The following is a 20,841-nucleotide window of genomic DNA, read 5'->3' as shown; positions in this document are numbered from 1 at the left end:
GAGGGCACCGAGTTGTCTAATGAGAATTGTTTCAGCACATGGCATGGGACAACTGGAGACCTGTTTTGTTATTATTGTTTGCTTGCTTGTAACGGGGTCTCCATCACGCGGGCTGGCCTCAGACTCACGTGATCCTCTTGCCTCAGCTGCCTGAGTTCTGTATGATAGATGTTTGACTAGGCTTTGTGGCGCTGACTTGTAATCCCAGAACTCTGAAGGCCGAGGTGAGAAGCTCTTGAGTTTGAAGCTAGCCCGGGATGTAGAGAAATGTTAAAAATGATTAAACTCTTTAGAAGTAAGCAAGCTTTATTGTTTTTATCCTTTATATGTGTAATGAAAGAAAAACGTGAGAGCATCAAAACGTGTGCCTCAAAGGACATTTCAGAGTGAAAAAGACAACCCATAGAGTAGGAGAAAGGTTTGGAAGTGAGCTTAATACCCAGAATATGTAAAGAACCCCAATAGCTCAAACACAAAAGGGCATACCCAGAGAGCTCTGGTGCAAGGGACTTGAAATAGATACTTTTTTTCCAAGAAGAGAGACAACTTGCCATGGCCATGTGAAAAGATACTATGCCACTAGAGAAATGAAGACTAAACCCTGAGCTGCCACTTCACACTCCTGAAATGCTTAAAATTTTTAAGACGGAAGGTAAGTGTTAGTGAGAACTTGGTGACACAGGACGGTCACATCCCACTGGGCCACCACTCAGAAGGCTATAGTCAGAGCTGGCTCAGCGGCAGAGCATGTGTCTCCCATGTTCAGGGCTCCGGATTCTACCCTTGGCACCAGAAGAAAGGGGGAAAAACAGAAAAGAAAGTGACACATGTAATGTGACACATATGTTCACTCCTTTGTTAGAACCCAGAACAGGTGTCCAGCCAAAATCCTCTGTGTGTATAGTGCTCTGTACATAACAGCCAAATCATGGGCTAGCCGTGCTCACTGGTAAACAATCAGAATGTATGTGCCGTGTCTATACAGCCAAGTGTTCCTCGGACACAGAAGGTAAGAAGCTCACTTCCTCCATGCAAGAGCCTAACAGGCAGACCACGTAATCATGAGATTCCATGGGTAGGAAATCTCCAAAACAGTCAACTCTATAGAGACTGACTGAGTGAAGCTGTCCGGGCCTGGCAAGAGGCCGGAAGCGAAGCGTCCATGCCTCTCTCAGGGTGAGAAGCCGTGGGTGGAGAGTGGCTGTGTCATGCCACGCTATGTGCGCTTTAATTCAAGGAGTCAAAGCGGTAGCCTTGATGTGGTGTGGATTATGTTGACCGTACCAAATATATGTATGTGGGATGGAGAGTAGCCTGCTGAGCCTGGAGGGGGAGCCTTGTCCTCGCCTTGATCCCTTTCCCAGGTTCATGGGGTTGGGGTTAAGACTTGTCTGGGTGGAGAGGGCAATGAAATCACCCACTTGATGCCAAGAAAGACACCACGGCTAGCTGCAGACTCACTGCGAGATGCAGAGTTATCTCCCACATCACGCCCCCACCCCTACCCCCCAGCTTCCGCAGGCATCACGGTTGTCCCAGAAGGTTAAACTGCGGCTGTGACGTGAGGACAGGCACGGGGCCTACGGTTCTCCGTGGGTGAGGTCCCTGGAGAGGGGTAGCCTTGGCCCTGCCGGGGTGAGGATAGGCACGGGGGCTGCGGTTCTCCGTGGATGAGGTCCCTGGAGAGGGGTAGCCTCGGCCCTGCCGGGGTGAGGATAGGCACGGGGGCTGCGGTTCTCCGTGGATGAGGTCCCTGGAGAGGGGTAGCCTCGGCCCTGCCGGGGTGAGGATAGGCATGGGGGCTGCGGTTCTCCGTGGATGAGGTCCCTGGAGAGGGGTAGCCTCGGCCCTGCCGGGGTGAGGATAGGCATGGGGGCTGCGGTTCTCCGTGGATGAGGTCCCTGGAGAGGGGTAGCCTCGGCCCTGCCCCAACAATCTCATCTCTTTCCGCTGCAGTCGGCCTGGAGATTCTATGCCACTAACCTCTCGCGCACGGACCTGCACTCCACGTGGCAGTACTACGAGCGCACAGTCACCGTCCCCATGTACAGGTACCGCGCCAGGCCCAGCCTCACCACCTTGCATGGTGGTTTGCTTTTTAATTCCCATTTGTTCTTTAAACCCCATTGATTTGTATTTCTTTCTTTTTTTTTTTTTTTTTTTCTCAAGTGTATGTATTTTTCCACAAAGGATTATGCGTGGTTTATTTCACAGTATTGATTTTGTTCTTTGTTTTACAGTATTGTGGCTTTTATTTCTTATTCTTGTACCCATCCTTTGCTTTTCACTCCTCTTTTGGGTAACACTGTGTTGTGATCCCCAGTCCAAGCGGTCCCAAGAAATGAGTGATGGCCTTAGTGTGAGAGGCTGCAATGCCAGAGACCGCAAGCAGCCCAAGACTTAGGAAGTATAGCAGTGACTATATTCTCAAGCAAAGGCCAGGGCAAGTGTGGCATGCACGCACTCGCATGTGTGCGTGCATGTGTGCACGCATGTATGCGTGTCCGTGTGTGTGTATGCATGTGCGTGCGCGTGTGTGTTTGTGTGTGTGTGTGTGTGTGTGTGCACGCGCGGGCTCGCGCGTGTGCATACATGCGCGCACGTGAGCATGTGTGGGTAGGGGATAACCCTGACTACAGTGAGCATCTAGAGCTAGGAAAGTCATCATATGGTCAAGAGGGCTCCTGGCATCCTCAGCAAAGCAGAACACAGGACATCCCAGGAGAATCTGGATAACAGGAAAAAGCCAGGAAGTGCCCTTCTGGGGCCAGCAGGGGACAGTGCGAGCTGGCCTGTGGGCCATTGCTCAGAAGGCAGGTGGCATCACTGGCTTGGGAATTGTGTGCACAAAGTTTGAGCTCAGTTGAAGGTGTGAGGCAAGGCAGTGAGGCCCGATGCTGTAGGTCAGAGCCCCCTGGGCGCTGTCTCTTCATTACCTGAGTCAGAGCGTGCCATCCCATCTGACTCTGACTATCTGAGCCGCCACAGCCGCAGAGCTCTGCCGGGACTCCTGGACTGGGGAGCATCTTCAGCGGTCTGACAATCAGCAATGGTCAGACCGTAGACCGCTCTGCCTGCGTCAGGCTCAGCAGAGCATTGCCTAGCACAAAGATGGCCTCACCATTGCTCCCTCAGCATTCCCCCAGGATTCTCTGGAGCTCTGATTCCTACCCGGCCCTGCCCCAACAAGCTCCGTGCTCTTTGCAGGGCATTGGGACAAGACTGAGCCACGGGCTAATTTTCTTTATCCTGTTGTTTCCCCTACTTCCCTCAACTTTTGTTTCATTTTCTTTTTCTTATCCCGTTCTTTAAAAAAAAAATTTTTTTTTTTGGTTCTTTTCCCTTTGTGTGTGTGTGAAATCCTTGAAAGCTCACAAACTCAAACCTATGGGGCCTCCAGGTAGGACATGCATGGGATGGAAGATGTGTGTGTAGCTCTCGTCTGTCTGAGTTCGGGGTGGGGCAAGCCCTCTAGCCTCATATCCCATCCTAGAGCACCTGTCCTATAGTCCTCATGCTAACATCGTCAAACCCTGTCACCCGGTGGCCCTTTCCTGGCTGGATTCCCTGTGTTAGCCTGCAACCCTTCTGGGGCAGTGTGAGCACACGCGCCTCCCTGCTTCCGTAGCTGCTGCCTTCCTGTTGCTGGATCCCTTGCCCTTGGTGTGTCTTGTTCCTTGGCCTGCTTCCTGCCTTGTCTTACAGCTGTGGTTCCCCCCCCCCCTCCACCCCCGCCTCTACACCCCCCCCCCCCCCAGTTATGAGCAGAGCGGCAGTCGTAAGACTCGCCATGTTTCTGAGGGTCTGTGTCTAGCCAGGACCAGGAGCACATCCAAGAATAGAATCTTGCCCTGGGGTCCCCCTTTCAGAGTCTGAGTCTCCCCACAGCCCCAGGGTCATTTATACTACAAGGGAGAAAGCACAAAGGCCCAGGGAACAGAGTCATTTATCCTGAGTGGCGTCTCCCTCTTGCTGTGTTTAGGGCCAATTTGGGAAGCAGGAAACAGATTCTTTGCTCATGTGCAGGCAGCTGTGATATTCAGGAAACTGTACCCTGTGTGTACAAGGGGAGCCGCCCCCACCCTGCTTGGGTGGGACCTGTGCTAGAGGAAGACCCCGTTCCAGCACAGCCCTACAAAGGAGGTCAGTCCCTCCTGACTGGGCTCAGCAGCAACTATAACGCCTTTCTCTGGAGCTGTGACCTGTCTCCTGGCTTTTGTAGGGGCTGGCCTAGGCCCTTGGACATCTTCCTCTCAGACCCCAGAGGCACAGGTAGTTGTAGAGATAGCAGCTAATTCCCCTGCTCTCCTGGGGCTCCCAGTCCCCTAGCAGGTGGAAGACCTGTGTCTAGTCCTGTCCTGCTTCTCCCCTCTTCAGCCCATCCTTCCTAGCCAGCACCACATCCAGAGAGAAGATGCCCCCACCACTACCTCCAGCTTGTGTGGCTGGAGTTGTCCTGAGAGAGAGTCAGACAGCAGCATTCTCAGATTAGCCCATCCTCTCTTGGGATTGCCCTTCCCCCAATCCTCTGTGACTGCTCAGGGGGTGACCAGCTATGTGCACGGCCCCACTCCATGTGTCTGACCCTGGTGGCTGCTTTGTGTGTCCTGGGCATGCGTCCAGTGTGGCTGGGAGGGCTGGTTTTACATGTGTCTAACCTGGGCTTTTGTGGTGGTGGTGACTGTGGGAATCCAAGACAGAGGGCTCTGCCAGAGACCCTGCTCCAGGCCCCAGGGCTGGGTGAAAGAGTGGAGGGGAGACCGTAATGGCACTAGGCTCTGGACTCATGCTGTCTTGTCAAGGACAGTAAATGGCCCAGGGGAGGGGAGGCAGAAAAGGGGAGAGAGAAGCTCATGGGACTCCTGGTTTTTTTTTTTTTTTTTTTTTTTTTTTGTTTGTTTGTTTTTAATCAACATTTCAGAGCCTCTCTAGGTCTGGCTCTGGGGCTGTGGCTGTGAAGCAAGGAGGCTTCAATTATAGCTACTCTTGCCAGAACCTGTGCAACCAATGGGGATAAAAGGAGAGATGAGGAGAAGACAGCCAGAGGCAGCAGCAGCCCAGGGGTGTAGGGTTGGGTCTCTCCTGACTGAGGTGAAGAGCAAGTTTGCCAGTGAACTCAACTGGCCCTTCTGTTTTGGAGGTGGTGGGGAGCCATTAAATGTTTTAGTGGGAGAATAGCAAAGCTGCTGGGCACATTTGAAGGATCTAGTCGGTTGATGGCGGAGTATTGAGAGTCCAGGTGAGGTAAGGAGAGGAAGGAGGAAGACACAGGACATTTCCAGCAGGAGGAAGGGCTGGCAATGCTGGCCTAGGAGGTGGCTGACTGCCACAGGAACCCAAACATAAGAACCCAAGCTCTGTGCTGTTGAGTTGAGGGGTCAAAAATGAAAGACAAGGATGAGAGGGTGAGGTCCTGAGGAGCCTGGGGTGTAGTGGACTCCAGGAGGCCAGTGCTCAAAGAGTGTCAAGAGCATCTGCCCAGTGAGGAGGCTGTCCTGGGGCAGGTAGGGTCAGACTTGGGGTAAGAGTGGCGGGGCCTGGGGTCACAAGGGCAGAGGACTATTGTGTTTATTCTAAAATGAGGTGGGGATTTCACGGAACAGGCATTTGCCAGGAGGAAACTGAAAGCATAAGGCTGAAAGTGGGATGGGACGAGGAGATTCTTACTCCTCTGTGGAAAAGGGGTTCACCTTCCACATAGGCGCAAACCTTCCCTGAGACTGTCTGTGGCAATGGACTGACCAAATGCCAGGGCAGGCACACAGAAGCCAGGCATGGGGCTACCAGGGGTGTGTGGCTAGGTCAGGGAGAGGAACAGAGCCAGCTTACATGCTGAGGGTTCACAGGGCATCAGGGCCTGATGAGAGCTGGGTTCTCCCACCCTTCTCCCCCGACCGGATGTCCAAGCTAGTCATCCCGTACACCTGGAAGTGAGCTTCTCTTTGCCCCTTTTCGGTGACCCTCCCCCTCACCATTCCAGCCTTTGAGGACAAAAAAAAAAAAAAAAAAAAAAAAAAGCTCTAAGGGCCTGAGACCTTGAATATGTTGAAGTGCTGTGTTTGTTGCAGCTCCGTGAATTTTTTCTGGGGCAGGAAGTAGAGAGGAAGAGAGGGCTTCCTACTGAACCGTGCCTTCTTGATCTATTTGGTGCTGCAGGCCTGGGCCCTCGTTGCCTGCCGTCCATGATGGGCCCTGACCATTTCCTGTGCTTGAAGCCCCCCACCCCCACCCCCAGGAACAACACGAAAGAGAGAGGACAGCCCTGGAGCTTGGGAGAGCTCTGCCATCTGCTGCTCGCTCCCGTGGATGGAGCAGATGTGGGGGTGCAGAGCTGGCGCTCAGCTCTTACAGCGCTCAGGTTTACTCACCTCTCCTTCTCTTGCCCCAGACTCATCCCACCTCTGAACCAGCTGGAGCTGCTGAGGAATCTCAAGAGCAAATCTGGACTCACCTTCAGGTCAGCACAGGGTCTCCTCCTATGCTGAGGCTGGAATACAGGGTGGGCAGGCATCGTGGGAGGCTCCGCAACCTTGGCCAGTGACCCTGCGGTATGCTTGGCTACTGGTTTCCATGGCTTCTGCTGACGGGATTGAGGATCCTATCCCTACAAGAGTAACTGGTTAAGGGGATGGACCCAAGGTGGGCCAGGTAAGGAGTGGCCTTTGATAAAGGATCATCTGGCTCCACTCCTGGCTTATGCTTAAGGCGGTTGGAAACTAGTGTCCCCCGCACTGCATCTCTCAGCGTTAGGCGGCCATGCTCACCGTAGTTGTTGAGGTTACAGTTTACAGAACTGTGACTCACAGTGTTTGGACCGGTGATGAGTGTGAGAAGGGCTTTACGGAAGTAGAGACGAGGGCTAGAGCCCTAAGCGACCTCCCGTAGCTGAAGTGCCTTCGGAAGGTGGCAGTGGGAAGGTGGCAGTAGGATGATGATAGGCCCTGTTTCTAAACGTGTGGGAGCTTCCTGCCAGCGTGGCCTCCAGCAAGCCGCTCTACACCTGGATCTCCCGAGTGGACCCTGAATCCAGTTACAATGTCCACACGAGAAGAAAGCATTCTGGAGAGGCTCACAGGGAAGAAGCTACATGAAGACACAGGCAACGGCTGTAGTGACACAGGCAGCGGCTGTAGTGACACAGCCACAAGTCTAACGCCACTTGGCGACGAAGGGGATCCTCCTCTGAGTTTGTGGAAGGTGTGCAACCTGGTGACACCTTGACTTCTGGTGTTTCACTCTAGGACTGTGAGAGGGTAACTTTTGTGGGTTCATACAGCCTGAGTATGACGCCGGTCACTGAAGACAATGCAGATTTGGAGCCTATTAAAATAGGGTGCTGTTGTAACCAGCACCCCAAAGTGTGACAGTGGGTTTCATGTCACACGATTGGGCCCAGAAAAGGTTTGAAGTACATATTAGAGCAAACCTAAACTACCCTGAAGGGATGGTTAATGGACCTATGGATGTTAAAAGATGCTCCAGGAGGTCTCCCAAGACGTGAGGTTTCAGTTTATGGTTGGTTCGTTCCATTAATTGTAGCATCTGGCAAGACAGAAACATCATGGCAAAAGGATGCAATGGCTAAAAACTGACCACCCAAGGCACACTCCACCAAATCCGTCTCTCTACAGTCCATGTACCTGCTAATAGTTTATTTGTTATGAACTCAGGGATGAGACTGACTCAATCACATCTCAATAATGACACCATGTGGGGACCAAGACCTCAGCACAGGATACACTGGAGAAGATACTTCATACCTAAGCTAAGTGGGCACTGAGACTGAGTGTGTTTCTGGCACCATTCAAAGGGAAGTCAGCAGGGAACATGCTACTGAAAATGAGGAAAGATGGTACCTGTGGTCGAGGATCACAGGCTTGCCTGAGTTGTGTTCCCCTGTTGGGCAGAAGCAAAATCCTAAGAGGTTGGTTTGGCTGTTCAGCCCCTGGAGGAGGTTCCCTAACAGCTATGAAGAGTACAGCCTAATCTCTCCTTGATGTTTGTTGTCAAATCTCAGAAGAAAAACAAGTTGAGGAGCCCCTATCAGAGACTTGAAATTAGAGATCTGAGGCATTCTCAACCTGTCCGGACAGCAAAGGGCTACGCCTGACGAGAAGCACCTTAGGGAGAGGCTGCTCAGCTAGGGAGTACAGGCTGCCGACAGGAAGTAGGTGTGCGACTCAGGTCCCATCAATCATCTTGATGAAAGTCAGGAATGAAGGTGCTATCCAGGGAATCTGTACAAAGGGCTCTTCTATAGATTGACATCCACTCCTCAGCTACCTCAGGCCCTCAATAGGATGCTCACGTCTAATGGGATCCATTCTTGGACTACCTCCCGGTCACACAGAGGGCTCTCCTGACGAAAGCCTTTCATCCTGAGCCTCTTCAGGGTCCTACAGAGGACTCTCCCTACCAGTGAATCCAACCATGGGTCACTGCAGTGTGCCACATAATACTCTGCTGACTGGTGCCATCTCACCTACCTTGGGTCACATCAGGATTACACAGACGACCCTCCTGGCTATAATAGCTACTTTTGTGGCTCCTCAGGGTACCACAAAGTTCTGGGCAGCAGACACTCTGCTAACATGGGACGAAAAGGACAGGAACTCATGAAATAAAGGCAATATTACAGGTTGTTACAAGCAGGAGGGGCATTAGTAGAGTCACTTATGGCCACGCGTACTGCCCTCAGCACAGAAGAAGCAGAGAGATTAACAGAGCCAGGGTCAGTTGTGACTAAAGCTTGACTCTAACTAGAATTCACTTTTTGAGTTTCAAACTTTGGTAGCCAGGGACCCCCTTTATCAACTTTTCCATTTTGAGAGGAGCTGTCACCCTCTGCTTGTCTTGCCATCCCAGAAACTAAGTGAATGGTTTGCTTTTAATACTCAAACCTGCGTGCCGAAGGCTTTCCCTCCACGACAACCACACCAGAGGCTCGTGGCTTAGAAGACAATTAAGTGCTTTTTGACACAGAGTTGATGTTGCAGTAGGTTGAAACGTAAGGAATTTAGGGATGGGTGGCGTATTCTAGACCTCAGATGCACATGAATGTGGGTGCATGCGCACTGGCTCTCAGGTGATGGCTGTGAATATGACCTTAATCTGGAAAAAGGCCCTTGCACAGACTGTGAGTTGACAGCTTCAGCACCTACGTTACTGTCTGCATAGAGGTCAGGAGAGGAGACACAGGATGCCGGGTTGTACACGAGAGATAAGCTATTAGCCAACGATGTGGAACCCCCAAAGCTGGAAGAGTTAGACATCTCCCTTGCCCGCTGGAGGAGTGACTACACACACCCCGACTTCGGATTTGTGGCCTCCAGAGCCAAGAAAGGAAATCTCCCACCCTACCAGCCCCCAACTGCATCTAGGCACAGCTGGACACTCGAGATTTCCTTTCTTGGTTCTTGAAAAAAAGCCCTTGACTTGGCACTGTCTCCTGGGGTCACTCCTCAATGTCCCTTCTCAGCCAAATAAGATTCAGCCACCATCAAATTCTTCCCACTAGGAAGAACCAACACCAATGAAACAGATTATGGCCAAAAATAACTCGGCAAGCCTGGGAGTGACTGCTGGCCTTGAAACAAGCACTGACTGTGCGCGGTGGCAAAGTCCTTGGCTGATGCTTGCTACTACTGAAAAACTGCACAGAAGGAGGGAAATTCCATTAAGTCAAGAGCTTTCTTCAGCTACATTTTCTTGGGGAAACTTTATTAATTATACTGGTATGGCTGTGTTGAAATTAGCATTCATTAATATCCAATAAAAGGGCCCTCTGGGTTAGAGGGTCACAGTTCCCTTGGGAGGCTTGTTCTTCCTCTGAGCCTTGGTAGTATCTCATCAAGAGGAGAGGTATTCCGGGAGGACGGCTCTCTGCACCAGGTCCCATTACGAACAACCCAACCTGAGGCTAGGTGTCAGGTCTGAGGCCAGGGGGGAATCCTAGGGGGGGCCGAGGGAGGCCCCCTTTCCTGGGCCACTGTATGTGCCACAGGGCTGCCACAGGGGTAACTCCTAACTCTTTTTCCCTCTGTTTGAAGGAAGGAGCCACAACCAGAGCCATCACCAAGGTCAGTCCCTCTTGCCTCCAGCTGCCCTGTGTGTGTGTGTGCTGTGCCCATCTTGCCTTGCTCCTGTGCGTACACCGCGTGTCATGGGGCGGGATTTACCATGGGGCCCTGGGTGTGCTTCTATGTGCAGCAGGTGAGTGTGTGTCCCGGCACACTCAGGGTCACTGCTCAGCTACAGCGTCCTCACAGGGATTTGGGCAGAACATGGCGGGGGGGCGAGGTATGTGTGGTTTCTTGGGATTACCTCTCCCCAACCCTGCCCATGGTACAGCCCCACAGGGGGGGCCCTCTGAGGCCAAGATTCCTGTATGCCCTGCAGGTATGTTGCCAGAATCTGCAGCCCCAGCTCGAGCCCCTTTCATCACTCTAGTTGGGAGGAGAATACAGGGCCAGATGCTGGAAGAGAAGAGGAGCCTTGCTCTCCTGATAGCCCCTGGGGGCGGGAGAGAGCCAGAGTCCTCCTGAGAAGGCTGAGGTGCCCCATCCCCTCTCATACCTCCATGGATATTCCTGCCTCTCTGCTCCCTCCCCTGGTCCCTGCCGGCCTTCAAGGTTCCATTTGCTCAGGCTGGTTAGATAGGGTCCCACTGTCAATTCTGCTTGGCAGAGGAAGATGGAAACAGACTGTGTTGTACCAGCACTTATAAGCCAAGAGAGACCATCTCTAAGGTTTTGCGTTCAGTGTGCATCTGCCTGGGTGTCCAACCGAGGCCCTGAGGCTGAGTGTGCCCCTCCCACCAGTGACCTGTGCACAAGGTGCAGGTGTGAATATGGCTCATAGACTTTAGATCTCAGAAGGGGACCTGCCTGCCTCCTTGTGCCCACCCTGGATCGCAGGATAACCTAGAATATATAAAAATTGCTCCTGTGCAAGGAAGGATGGAGCTAGGCCAAACCTGTCCTCTATCCATTGGAAAAAGACACAGTCCTCCCCTCTCATCACACAAAAGGAGATTTTTATTGGCAGTGCCCTGAATTGCAGACTGGCAAGACTTCCCAAACCACTTAAAGGGACAGCCAATGATGGGTAACCCTGGTCACTAAGAAAACTAACTGGAGAGAGACAGGCCGTCTAGTGTAGTCTTGATTGTTGACAAATGGAGGTAAGAGAGCTAACCTCACCTGGCCTTGGTGTGGGTAAAACACGAGGGTATGGCAGCCTCGCTGTGCCCACGGGTACCCACCCCAACTCCGCACGGTCCATCAGGGCTGTTCTGGTCTGTCCCTCTCTTAGCTCTGTTTCCAATGACCCCGGGGCTGGGAGTCACTGGTTGTGGACACCAGGGCTGTGCCCCAGGTGGACTGAGTTTCCCTGATGGCGATGGCTTCCTGTCTGTCTCCACGGTACCCTGATAGCACCCCGACTGGGGACGAGTTGCCCAGGAGGCTTCTGGCCTCCAGCAGTTCCTTGCGCTTGTTGCCTTGTTGCCGTAGCTTTAGCACTCCCTGCGCGCCGCGGTTCTTTTCTCAGCCTCTCTCTTTCTCTCTCTTCCTCTTCTGCCCCCCATCTGGAAAATCTTGCTGCCCCCAAGTGCTTTTAATCACTGTCACTGCCCTTCTTGGGCCCCTTTCTCGTCTGCTCTGTCTTTTGGGATGAGGTGCTGACCCTGAAAGCAGGACTCAAGGTGAGGACCCACGGGAGCCCCCCGCCCCTGGCTCTTCGGTATGTTCCGTGGCTCCCCTGCTCTCCACCCTGCCACTCCTCTGTCTTCCCCGCGTGTCAGTGGCCCCCGCCTGCCTGTGCCTCCACACCCTTCCCTGAGGGCCAGTGCCCACCAACCCAGTCCTCCTTCCAGGACGCCCTTGCTCTTAAAATGCCCAGTTGAGGCAGCACATATGCCATCCCTGGGAAGGGTATGCAGGACCTTTGCACGGACACTGGGATCCTCAAGGAGGTTGGGGCACCTGGAGAGCTGAGTGCTGAGGGAGCGAAGAACAGTTTCTGTCGATGAAGGCCACCACTCCTTCATTGGGATGTATGCCTGCTGGCCGGGTAATGGAGGGTGGGGTGGTATCTCTGCCCTCTGCCAGGAGCAGCCGTATCACCTCTTTAGCACCAAGAACACAGGAAGTGTGCAGAAAATTGCTACTTAAGTGACAAGTAGTGAGGTGAGCCTGCTCCCCGGGCCCTTGTCTGGCTCCCCAGAATCTTACTGTCCTTGGACTCAGCCAATCTAGCAGGAGTCAGCGACCATACTTCTGTCTGACTCTGGACACAGCCCTGCACTTTGCCTGGCAGGACTTCCCTGGGCAGGTGGGTGATGTGAAGCCAGGGCCTCTCCCTCAGCCGCCTACAGGTTCCTTCCCCGTGTCTTGTGACTCAGGACACAGGTGCATGGGGTGGTTGTTCCTGAGGACACCTACATGGCAAGGCTGGGAACACTGTGGACATCTGGGTCGGAGGAACCGGGGCAGATGGGAGCTCAGGCCTGTGCTGTACCAGTGTTGTTTGTGACTGCAGTTGCTGTGACTCCTTCGTGGCCTTGTCTCTTCCTCATTGTCTCCTACTCTCCCCCTACAGGAACCCCTAGCCCTGGCTTTGCCCTTCTTGTTCATATGGTTCTAGTCTTTTTCACAGATGGAGGTGTCTGTGTGTTTTAGTGCCTGTCTGCCCTGTCTGGCCTTAGCCAGCATCTGTGGGCATATCTCTCCCCCACTGGGTTTGGCATCCTCATGGGCTGGCCAATTGGCATCTGCCTGGGATCGAGATTGGCCAACCATTTGCTTCACTTTGCTGATGGAGCAGAAAAAATGGGGTCGAGGGAATGCACAGTGTCACAGTAGCCCAAATTGGAGGTCCTTGAGCGCCCACCAATCCAGGAAGGCTCTTCCCCAGATCTTGTCAGGCTCCTGAGCCATGTTTTCCCAGACAAGCATGACAAGCCCACATGTGACATTCATTAAAACGGACACAGTTGGTATTCATTCTTGAGTCTCAGCGTTGGCTACCACATTGGACAATGTGGTTTCCTTTGAGACCTCATGCTCTGCCTTCTCAAGAAGCTGTAGAACTGGGGAGCAGAAGGGACACTTGTCAGAGGTGTTGCGGATGGACTACCTCTGTCTGTTGTTCCTAGGATGGACATGGGGGCCAGGGGCCGAGGAGCAGGTGCTCACCTGCTTAGCAGGCTGTTTAGCCCTGGGGTCTAATCATGGTGAGTGGTGCTGATGACAGCACCTGTGGTGAGGCAGCAGCAAGAGCCCAGCTCTGTCCCACGTCTCAGGGTGTCTGCCCAACGCTGCTTGTCTACCTAGAATTGCCAAACCTATGTGGATGCTTGGGCAGAAGTCTTCTGGGTGCTCAGAGTCCTGCATGAACACTTTGGGGACTATCTGGTTAACAGAGCGCTCTCTGGAAACCCAGCTCCAATTCTAATTTCTGTTTATGCCAGTTAGTGGCCTGTGTCCTTTGTACCTCAGTGGGAAAGGGCGTGCATCAGTGACACATAACAGAGAGGGGCAGTGTTTGAATAAGTGTGTAAAGGAAAATGGACTGCTGGACACTTTCTTCCTGAGGTTTCTTTGTTTGTGATTTGAGATGGCCCTGTATGTTGACTTCCTCCGGGACAATGTTTGTGAAACGCTGTTGTAACTACTCGGGAAGACGGAAGGCCTGCTGGGGGGAAAAGGTGTTTTTGTAATTTTTTCTCTTTTTTTTTTTTCCTCTTTTTTTAAAGGCATGGTTTCTATGCATAGACCTGGCTGCCCTGAAACTCCCTCTGTAGACCAGGCTGACCTCAGAGGTCCGCTGCCTCTTTCTTTTTTCTTTCTTTCTTTCTCTCTCTCTTTCTTTCTTTCTTCCTTCCTTTCTTTCTTTCTTCCTTCCTTTTTTTTCCAACTTAAAAGATTTTGCATGTTCTAATACAAATCTCAAGAATTCGGGGCATTCTCGGAAAGGGTCCATATGTGCTGGGATTTTTTTCTGAGCTCCTCTTTGGAGTTCTGTTAGCACAGGGCATGGCAATAAGGTGGACTCATAGAACTCCAGATCAATGTACGTGATCAGTGTTTCTAAGTATGGCATGTCCCCAAGCCTCTCCTGTTAAGTTTCCTTCTAATTGGAGGCAGCCGTCACCTCCTGATTAAATCAAAGCCCACTGCTGACAGAGCCACAGGCTGGTGTGGCAAAACCTCGCCGCTTGCCAACGAGTTTGTAAAGCTAAGCTGCACATTTTTCCCTCCCTAAAAGGCGCATGCTTTGCAGCGGTTCACCTCCCAGACTATCTCCATCCACATCTGGCCTCCTGCAACATCTTGGTTCATGTATTACTATTATTTTTGTTGGCATGAATAGAGCAAAAAAAATAATACATCTCTTAAAACATGAACCCACACTCTGGTTTTGGAAGGAAAAGATATTTTTGGAGGAAAAAACACAGGGATTATTTTTCTCCAAAAATAGAGAGCCGTTTTCTTTCCCAGGCAGCAGAAGACTTTTGCGCGTACCCCTTTCTCGCTGTCCCTGCTCAGACGCAAACACTGTGGCTGGGGGGCTGTGAGCCTGAACTCCCTGGGTGGTCACAGTGCCTCAGTTACCTGCTCTCTGTTCTGGTCCTGTTGCCGCCCCCGGGACTAACTATGCTCTCCTCATTTCCAGTAAAGGCAGACCGTGCCGAGGGTGCCTGTGTGGATGCTGCCCCGGACACTCTAGGTACCACGCAATGCTCGCACGGACTGACCACGCTGCACGCTCCTGCCCGCCCTGCTTACTAGAGGTTCAGGATGAGCCGGCACAGTGCCCACCCAGCTCTGAGTCCCCTGATGCCTAAGCATGGGGCAGAGCTGGGCGCTTGGCCTCTGACTGTAGACGGAACCCCCTCCTGCCAGAGCAGGGGGCTGGCTGGCCAGGGTCGTTGCTGTAGAAACAGTCTAATATCTTCAGGGAACATTTCCTCTGGGGCCGGCCACTCTGGTACCTCTACTAGGCATTAAGGACCGACCCTTAGCCGGCACCTCACTGAGGGAGGCAGCTCGCTGTGTTCTGGGCTCTTGAGAGCCTCCCAAAAGCCAGAGGCCATGTCTCCCCCTTCTGACTTGCAGGCCTGGTTTAGGGAAGACTGGAAACGGGGTGGTGAAAAAGCCTCCTAACCCTTTGCACCTTGACCACACCTTTCCCGCCCCATCCCTCTGTCTGTTGTCCATATGTGAAGGCATCTGTCCTGCTTGTTCTGGGGCCCCTGCCTCCTGGTTGCCCTCCCATGCCTGTTCCTTTCCTGGCTGGTGCAACCCAGCCATATTCAGGCAGCTGTGATGACCCCCGCATGGGGGAGCCCCCCCATCATGTGCATGTGGCCAGCTGTGCCGAGCAGCATGCTGTGCATTTGCACCTGTGCATGCTCCGTGTCCTCCTCCACTGGGAGAGGGGCTTGAGGGCCACCTCCCCACCCCACGAGCCTCTCTGCTGGCTCTGTGCGCTGGAGGCGGGTGCTTGTGGGGAGAATGCTGCAGCTGCAGACAGGGAGCTGGGTGTCTGGACTGCCCTGAGAGGCAGCCTGCTCAGGCCCTGGCTGAAGCTGCCTCGCTTGCCCAAAGTGTATGTGACCAGGTGCTTCTGGCCACACGTTGAACCTTTAGGGCAGAGGCTAAGGTCAGGCTGCTTGAAGACCAGAGGACTGGGAAGGACGGGCCTGCAGGAGCTCAGCCGGAGTCCACCTTGCCCTCCCTCTGCATTCCTGTGGACTGTCCCTTGGGCATCCTCAATCCAGGCACAGGCTGGGCGTTTCTCTATGGATGCCGGCTCCCTGCATTGCTGAGCCCATGCACTGACTAGGACAAGGACTGGTTTTCTTTTGAATTTCCCCCTGGACAGGAAGAGAAAGGCTGGGGTTTGCTTGCTTCCCAGAGTCTTCCTGAGCTGACTCCTGGCTGGTGTCATGTCCCTCACCATACGGGGTAGTTCTGCTCATGGGCTGGCTCTCTTGCTGGGGCTTTCAGGGGAAAGTTCTGGAGAACTTCCTATCTGATGTTTGCTTTGATCTTGGCTTGGGGGCTTGGGAGGTGAGAGGCAGTCCCTTAAGCTCCTGGTCTCCAACCAGGCCCTAGAGATATGGAAATCTGTGTGGGGACTGAGTGTCTGGCAATGGAAATCCACTTTGTCCCTTTCTCCATCACAGCCTCCTTCAGAGGAAGGGACAGTGTGGTGCAGAGTTGGAGACAAAATAACTAAGACTGAAAGTGTTGTGTCAGGGGTCGGGGGGGGGGTCCCTTTCCTGGCTGCTGAATTCCTGCTGTGGGCAGCAGCCTGCTGTAGGGCTAGAGCCCAGGCCTGGCTTTGCGTGGTTGATAACTTCTCTTGGTTGGCTGGGTAAGAAATCACTACTAGGAAGGAAATGTGGCCGACTTTGGGTCACCTTCCCAGAGGGACCTGTTCCCATCCTTCTTGATGTGATCCCCTGCAGAAGCCAGGGGTCGGGAGGCAGTAAGAACCTGAGTCGCCATCGCCAGCCATCGCAGCCCAGGCTGCCTGACAGCCAGAGTTAAATCACGGATTGTAAGTTGTTGCAACACAGAGTGACTCCTGGGACCCCAGCAGCAAGGCAGCTCTGTGACATCATTCAGAGTGAACAACACCAGGCTGTTTAGTGGTGACTCATCTCCCTCCCTTCAGTGTGTAAGGCGGAGGGTACAGAAAAAGGGACCCTGAGTGCCACTGAGAAGTGTAGCCCCCACCTCATCTACCCGGGTCTTCAATAGTTCCTGTGATAGAGGGGCCCCTAGGAGGAGAGAAGAACATTTTGAAAGCCATGAACCTCTTGGCATACTGGTTTATTTAGATCCAACTAAAATTTTCTGCTTAGAAAGGGGTCAGAAAGATCTGGACGTGGTTGTGAACGCCTTTAATCCCAGCACTCAGGAGCCAGAGGCAGGCAGATAGCTGTGAGTTCAAGGCCAGCCTGGTCTACAAAGCGAGTCCAGGACTCGCCAAGATAACATAGAGAAACCCTGTCTGGAAAAAAAAACCTGAAAAGAAAAGAAGAGAAAAGAAAAGAAAAGAAGAAAGAGGTCAGAAAGTCATGTGGTTTCCGGGTCATGTGGCCTCTAGTGGTTTCAGCAGAAAACAAAAGTCAGGGCTATTTTCCAAAGCTAGCAGAGGCCACTGGCTCCCAATGCTCCCAGGACATGGGACACTTCGAGGCTGCCTCAGTTTCTCCATGTGAGTTTTGTGCCCCTAGCTTTCTCTTCTTCCTTCCTCTTTTTTTAGAGAGCCTGGGCAGGCAGATGGTCTCTATCCACAGTCCAAGGTGGGTGGGCTTAGCACTATGGCCATCTTCTTCTGTATAGTCAACTCTGCATTGTCTGCTGCTGGACATGTCTCTCTGGCTGGTGGCCATGGTGGGGCGCTGAGCCTGGGTGTGAGGTTGGGTTCTGAGGCCCTGACAAGAAATATCGAGCATTGCAACTTCCTTGGGGTTACCCTTAGTACTGCCAGGTACTGTCACGGGCCATGTTTGAAGCTACCCTGGGAAACTTGTATGTGGCTGAACAAGTGAGTCCCACTTCACATGAGACTCGCTTCCTTCTGCCTCTGGAGCAATGGTGGAGCCATCAATGGAAAAAATAACTGGCCTGGATGGAGAGGCATGTTGTTGCCCACAGAGTAAGGGGTGAAGGCCACCTAGTTACAGACCCTCTCTCTGTCTTTTGCTGTATGGATCACAGTGAGCTGCTGAACTCTGGAGTTATGAAGAAACATGGGAGGCCCTAGGACCTCTGGAGTTTGGAAACAGCAGCCCAGTGGGAAAGAGCTTTGGTTAGGTCGTCATCTTGCCATTTCTATAGCCATCGCCTGGGGCCAAGGCTCGGGACAACCAGTCTTGTCATAGTAGAAGCCTGACTTCATACTAACCTCATGCCTGATGTCCTTCTAGAAACATCCTAGGAGAGGGGTCTGAATCTCAGAGACCAGAGAATGTTGGGCATCATCCCCATGGAGAGGCCAGGTAGCATCTGGGATGCACAGGAAATGCGGGGGCTGAGGTGTATCTAGACACATTACCTGTAGCCCTGCTCCGTGATGGCCCTGGGACAGGAGACGGGCTGGTGGGGCACTCCAGAGGCAGCTGGTGTTGGGCAGCAGGGCTTCCCCGTTGGCTGGGCTAGTGCAGAAAAGGTTCAGGAAAGAAGTCCAGTCTCAAGTGTCTGGATTATGTCCAGGAGTCATTCGGGAAAGCAGATAGGACAGTGTGGAGAGGGTCCTGGCACCTTGGAGTGATAGCTGAATGGTTCAGGGGTCCCGCCGTTGCCTCCCCAGCTCTGGCCACACCTTTGCGGCTCCTCGCCTCTGCCCCCTCGCTTCACCAGCCACTGCTCCCTGTGCCCAGCGTGGTCGGTCATTCTTTGGACTTGCGTTTCCCTCCTGGCTTGGGGGAGGGGAGGGAGGGCATCAGCAGCAAAGAGACATCAACTTGTTATTTCCAGAGTGATTTCTCTTGCTGTTTTTCTGTGTGTCTGTCTGTCTGCCTATTCTGTCTGCTGGTCGCTTATCCCGGAACAGTCAGAAGGTCAGTTTGAAAGATCGTGTCTTCTCCAGCCCCCGAGGCGTGGCTGCCAAGGGAAAGGGGTCTCCCCAGGCCCAGACGGTCCGGCGGTCCCCCAGTGCCGACCAGAGCCTCGATGACAGCCCAAGCAAGGTGCCTAAGAGCTGGAGCTTCGGTGACCGCAGTCGTGCCCGCCAGGCCTTTCGCATCAAAGGTGCTGCGTCCCGGCAGAACTCCGAAGGTGGGTCAGCATGGCATCACCTTCCCCAACCACTGGTGGATACTGGGGGAAGGACATTGGTACCTGGCCATAGAGCACAAATGGAAATCTCTTGGTGCAGAGAGGTCCCCATTCTTTTTCTTTTAAGTGACATCATATAAGACGAGCCACTTTAACACACATCATTCAGTGGCATCTTGTGCTCCCATCACTTGTGGTGCCACCTCAAGGAGAAGAAGCCTTGGGCCCTCTAGTTGTCACTCAGGCCCTCTCTGGCCCAGCACTAAGCTCCTGCCTACTTCTGTCTACCTTCAGTCTGTGCACGTCACATGCATGATACTGAGCCTCATGTAGTCCGTGGCGGCCATCCCATACTGAGCATGGTGGCCCCAAGGATCATCCGTGGTACTGTTATAGCTTCCTTCATTTCTTGGCTGAACAGTGACCACTGCGTGGCTCCCCATTCATCTGTTGGCAGGGATGTCCTTTTAAACCCTCCTCATGTTGTGCAGGTGATAGCTTTTGGAGAAGAGACTGAGAAAGGAGAGACGCTGCCGAGAGGCAGGGGTGAGGACTCACTCCAGTGCGGCCGAGGCATTGAAGGGATGTCCTGGGGAAGCCTGAGTGGCCCTTGAGGATCAGGCTTGGGATTGAACCCTGTTGTGATTGCTCATGGCCCATGCTCCCTTCTACCTAGAAGCAAGCCTCCCTGGGGAGGACATCGTGGAGGACAACAAGAGCTGTAACTGCGAGTTCGTGACTGAAGACCTCACCCCTGGCCTCAAAGTCAGCATCAGAGCTGTGTGGTAAGGGACCCCTGCCTGATCTCCATGAGAAGGCCCTGTCCAGCGACCTCATAGGGTCTTGCTGAGCCACCAAAGACCATAGCTACTGGGAAAGCACGGGGGACCTCTGCCCATTCCAGCTTCTGTACCTGTCCACCTGTTCCCAGAGGGCCAGGAGGCCTGGTGGAGTTGGCTGGAGCCCCTGACCATGTGGATAAAATGTGGGGCAAGGACAAGATAATTTTTTTTTCATAGAACTAACAGATGTCCCATACCAGTGGTTCCAAGGAGCATGGAACCTGTCTTGAGGCCGAGCACTAGGTGGAGTGAGGTGGGGAAGAGTGAGCAGGTGGTCCAGATGAGAATTAATACTGCTTCCCAGGGACTGTGGTCTTGGAGCTGTGTTGAGGTGACGGCCAGGTGGATATGGGAACGGGCCCATGGCAGTAGAGCCTCTGTCTGGAACTCATAAGCTGTCCATCCCTGCAGTGTCATGCGGTTCTTGGTGTCTAAGCGAAAGTTCAAAGAGAGCCTGCGCCCATACGACGTGATGGATGTCATCGAGCAATATTCGGCTGGACACTTGGACATGCTGTCCCGCATCAAGAGCCTGCAGTCCAGGCAAGAGCCCCTGCCTGTCCAGTCTGGGCATGAACAGGGCCCTCCGGGACAAAACCAGGCGTGGCACAAGGGGCATCAAGGGCTGGGTGACAAGTGTGCAGAACAGGACCAGAGCCGGCTTTGGAGGTCTCTTCCCACCCTGTTGGCTTCTCGTTGCTTTCTGCTGTGTTTTCACACTATCTGTCTGTTTTTCAGTATTTCTTCTGCCACCCTTTTCTCTTCTACTCACCTGCACTGTGGTGGCAAGTGTGTGTGTGTGTGTGTGTGTGTGTGTGTGTGTGTGTGTGTGTGTGTTTGTCCACATCTACATATGTATGCACATGTGTGTGAATGTGTATATACGTGGGCATCTGAATATACTCAACGTGTATGCTCAAGTGCACACATGTGTGAATATATGTGTGCAAGCGTGCATATGATGTGTGGATGTGTGCATGAGCACTATGTGCTGTGCCATGTATGTGCATATGTGTGTTGGTGTGTATGTACGCATGTGTGTGGTGTGCACGTATATGCTGATAAGAATGTGTTTTGTGATGAGATGGAAACACGGGGTTCCTGTGGTCCCTGCCAGGTAGTGGCCGGGACCCTGGAGCTGATCCTCTAAAATATCCATCTGCTCCCTCATGGGGGGGGCGTGGGGGATACTTTTTGAGTGG

At 53.1% G+C, this 20,841-nt stretch overlaps 1 protein-coding gene across 14 annotated transcripts in view; it reads left to right on the top strand.

Annotated features, from left to right (window-relative positions):
- Kcnq2 (potassium voltage-gated channel subfamily Q member 2) overlaps nucleotides 1-20,841 on the top strand; it is a 54,456-nt gene that overhangs the window by 27,975 nt on the left and 5,640 nt on the right. For 2 of the 14 annotated variants that reach the window (XM_051143992.1, XM_051143986.1), the window contains exons 8-15: nucleotides 1,957-2,051; nucleotides 3,371-3,400; nucleotides 6,389-6,457; nucleotides 10,050-10,079; nucleotides 14,677-14,730; nucleotides 18,574-18,797; nucleotides 19,474-19,582; nucleotides 20,051-20,275. In XM_051143992.1, the coding sequence (XP_050999949.1) occupies nucleotides 1,957-2,051; nucleotides 3,371-3,400; nucleotides 6,389-6,457; nucleotides 10,050-10,079; nucleotides 14,677-14,730; nucleotides 18,574-18,797; nucleotides 19,474-19,582; nucleotides 20,051-20,275 (836 nt within the window). The remainder of the gene's footprint in view (nucleotides 1-1,956; nucleotides 2,052-3,370; nucleotides 3,401-6,388; nucleotides 6,458-10,049; nucleotides 10,080-14,676; nucleotides 14,731-18,573; nucleotides 18,798-19,473; nucleotides 19,583-20,050; nucleotides 20,276-20,841) is intronic. The other 12 variants (XM_051143990.1, XM_051143995.1, XM_051143987.1 and 9 more) reach the window with 11 other exon arrangements.

This window comes from Acomys russatus, chromosome 4 (genome assembly GCF_903995435.1).
Source record: "Acomys russatus chromosome 4, mAcoRus1.1, whole genome shotgun sequence".
Lineage (NCBI taxonomy): Eukaryota > Metazoa > Chordata > Mammalia > Rodentia > Muridae > Acomys > Acomys russatus.
This window is presented reverse-complemented; position numbering and strand designations above follow the sequence as displayed.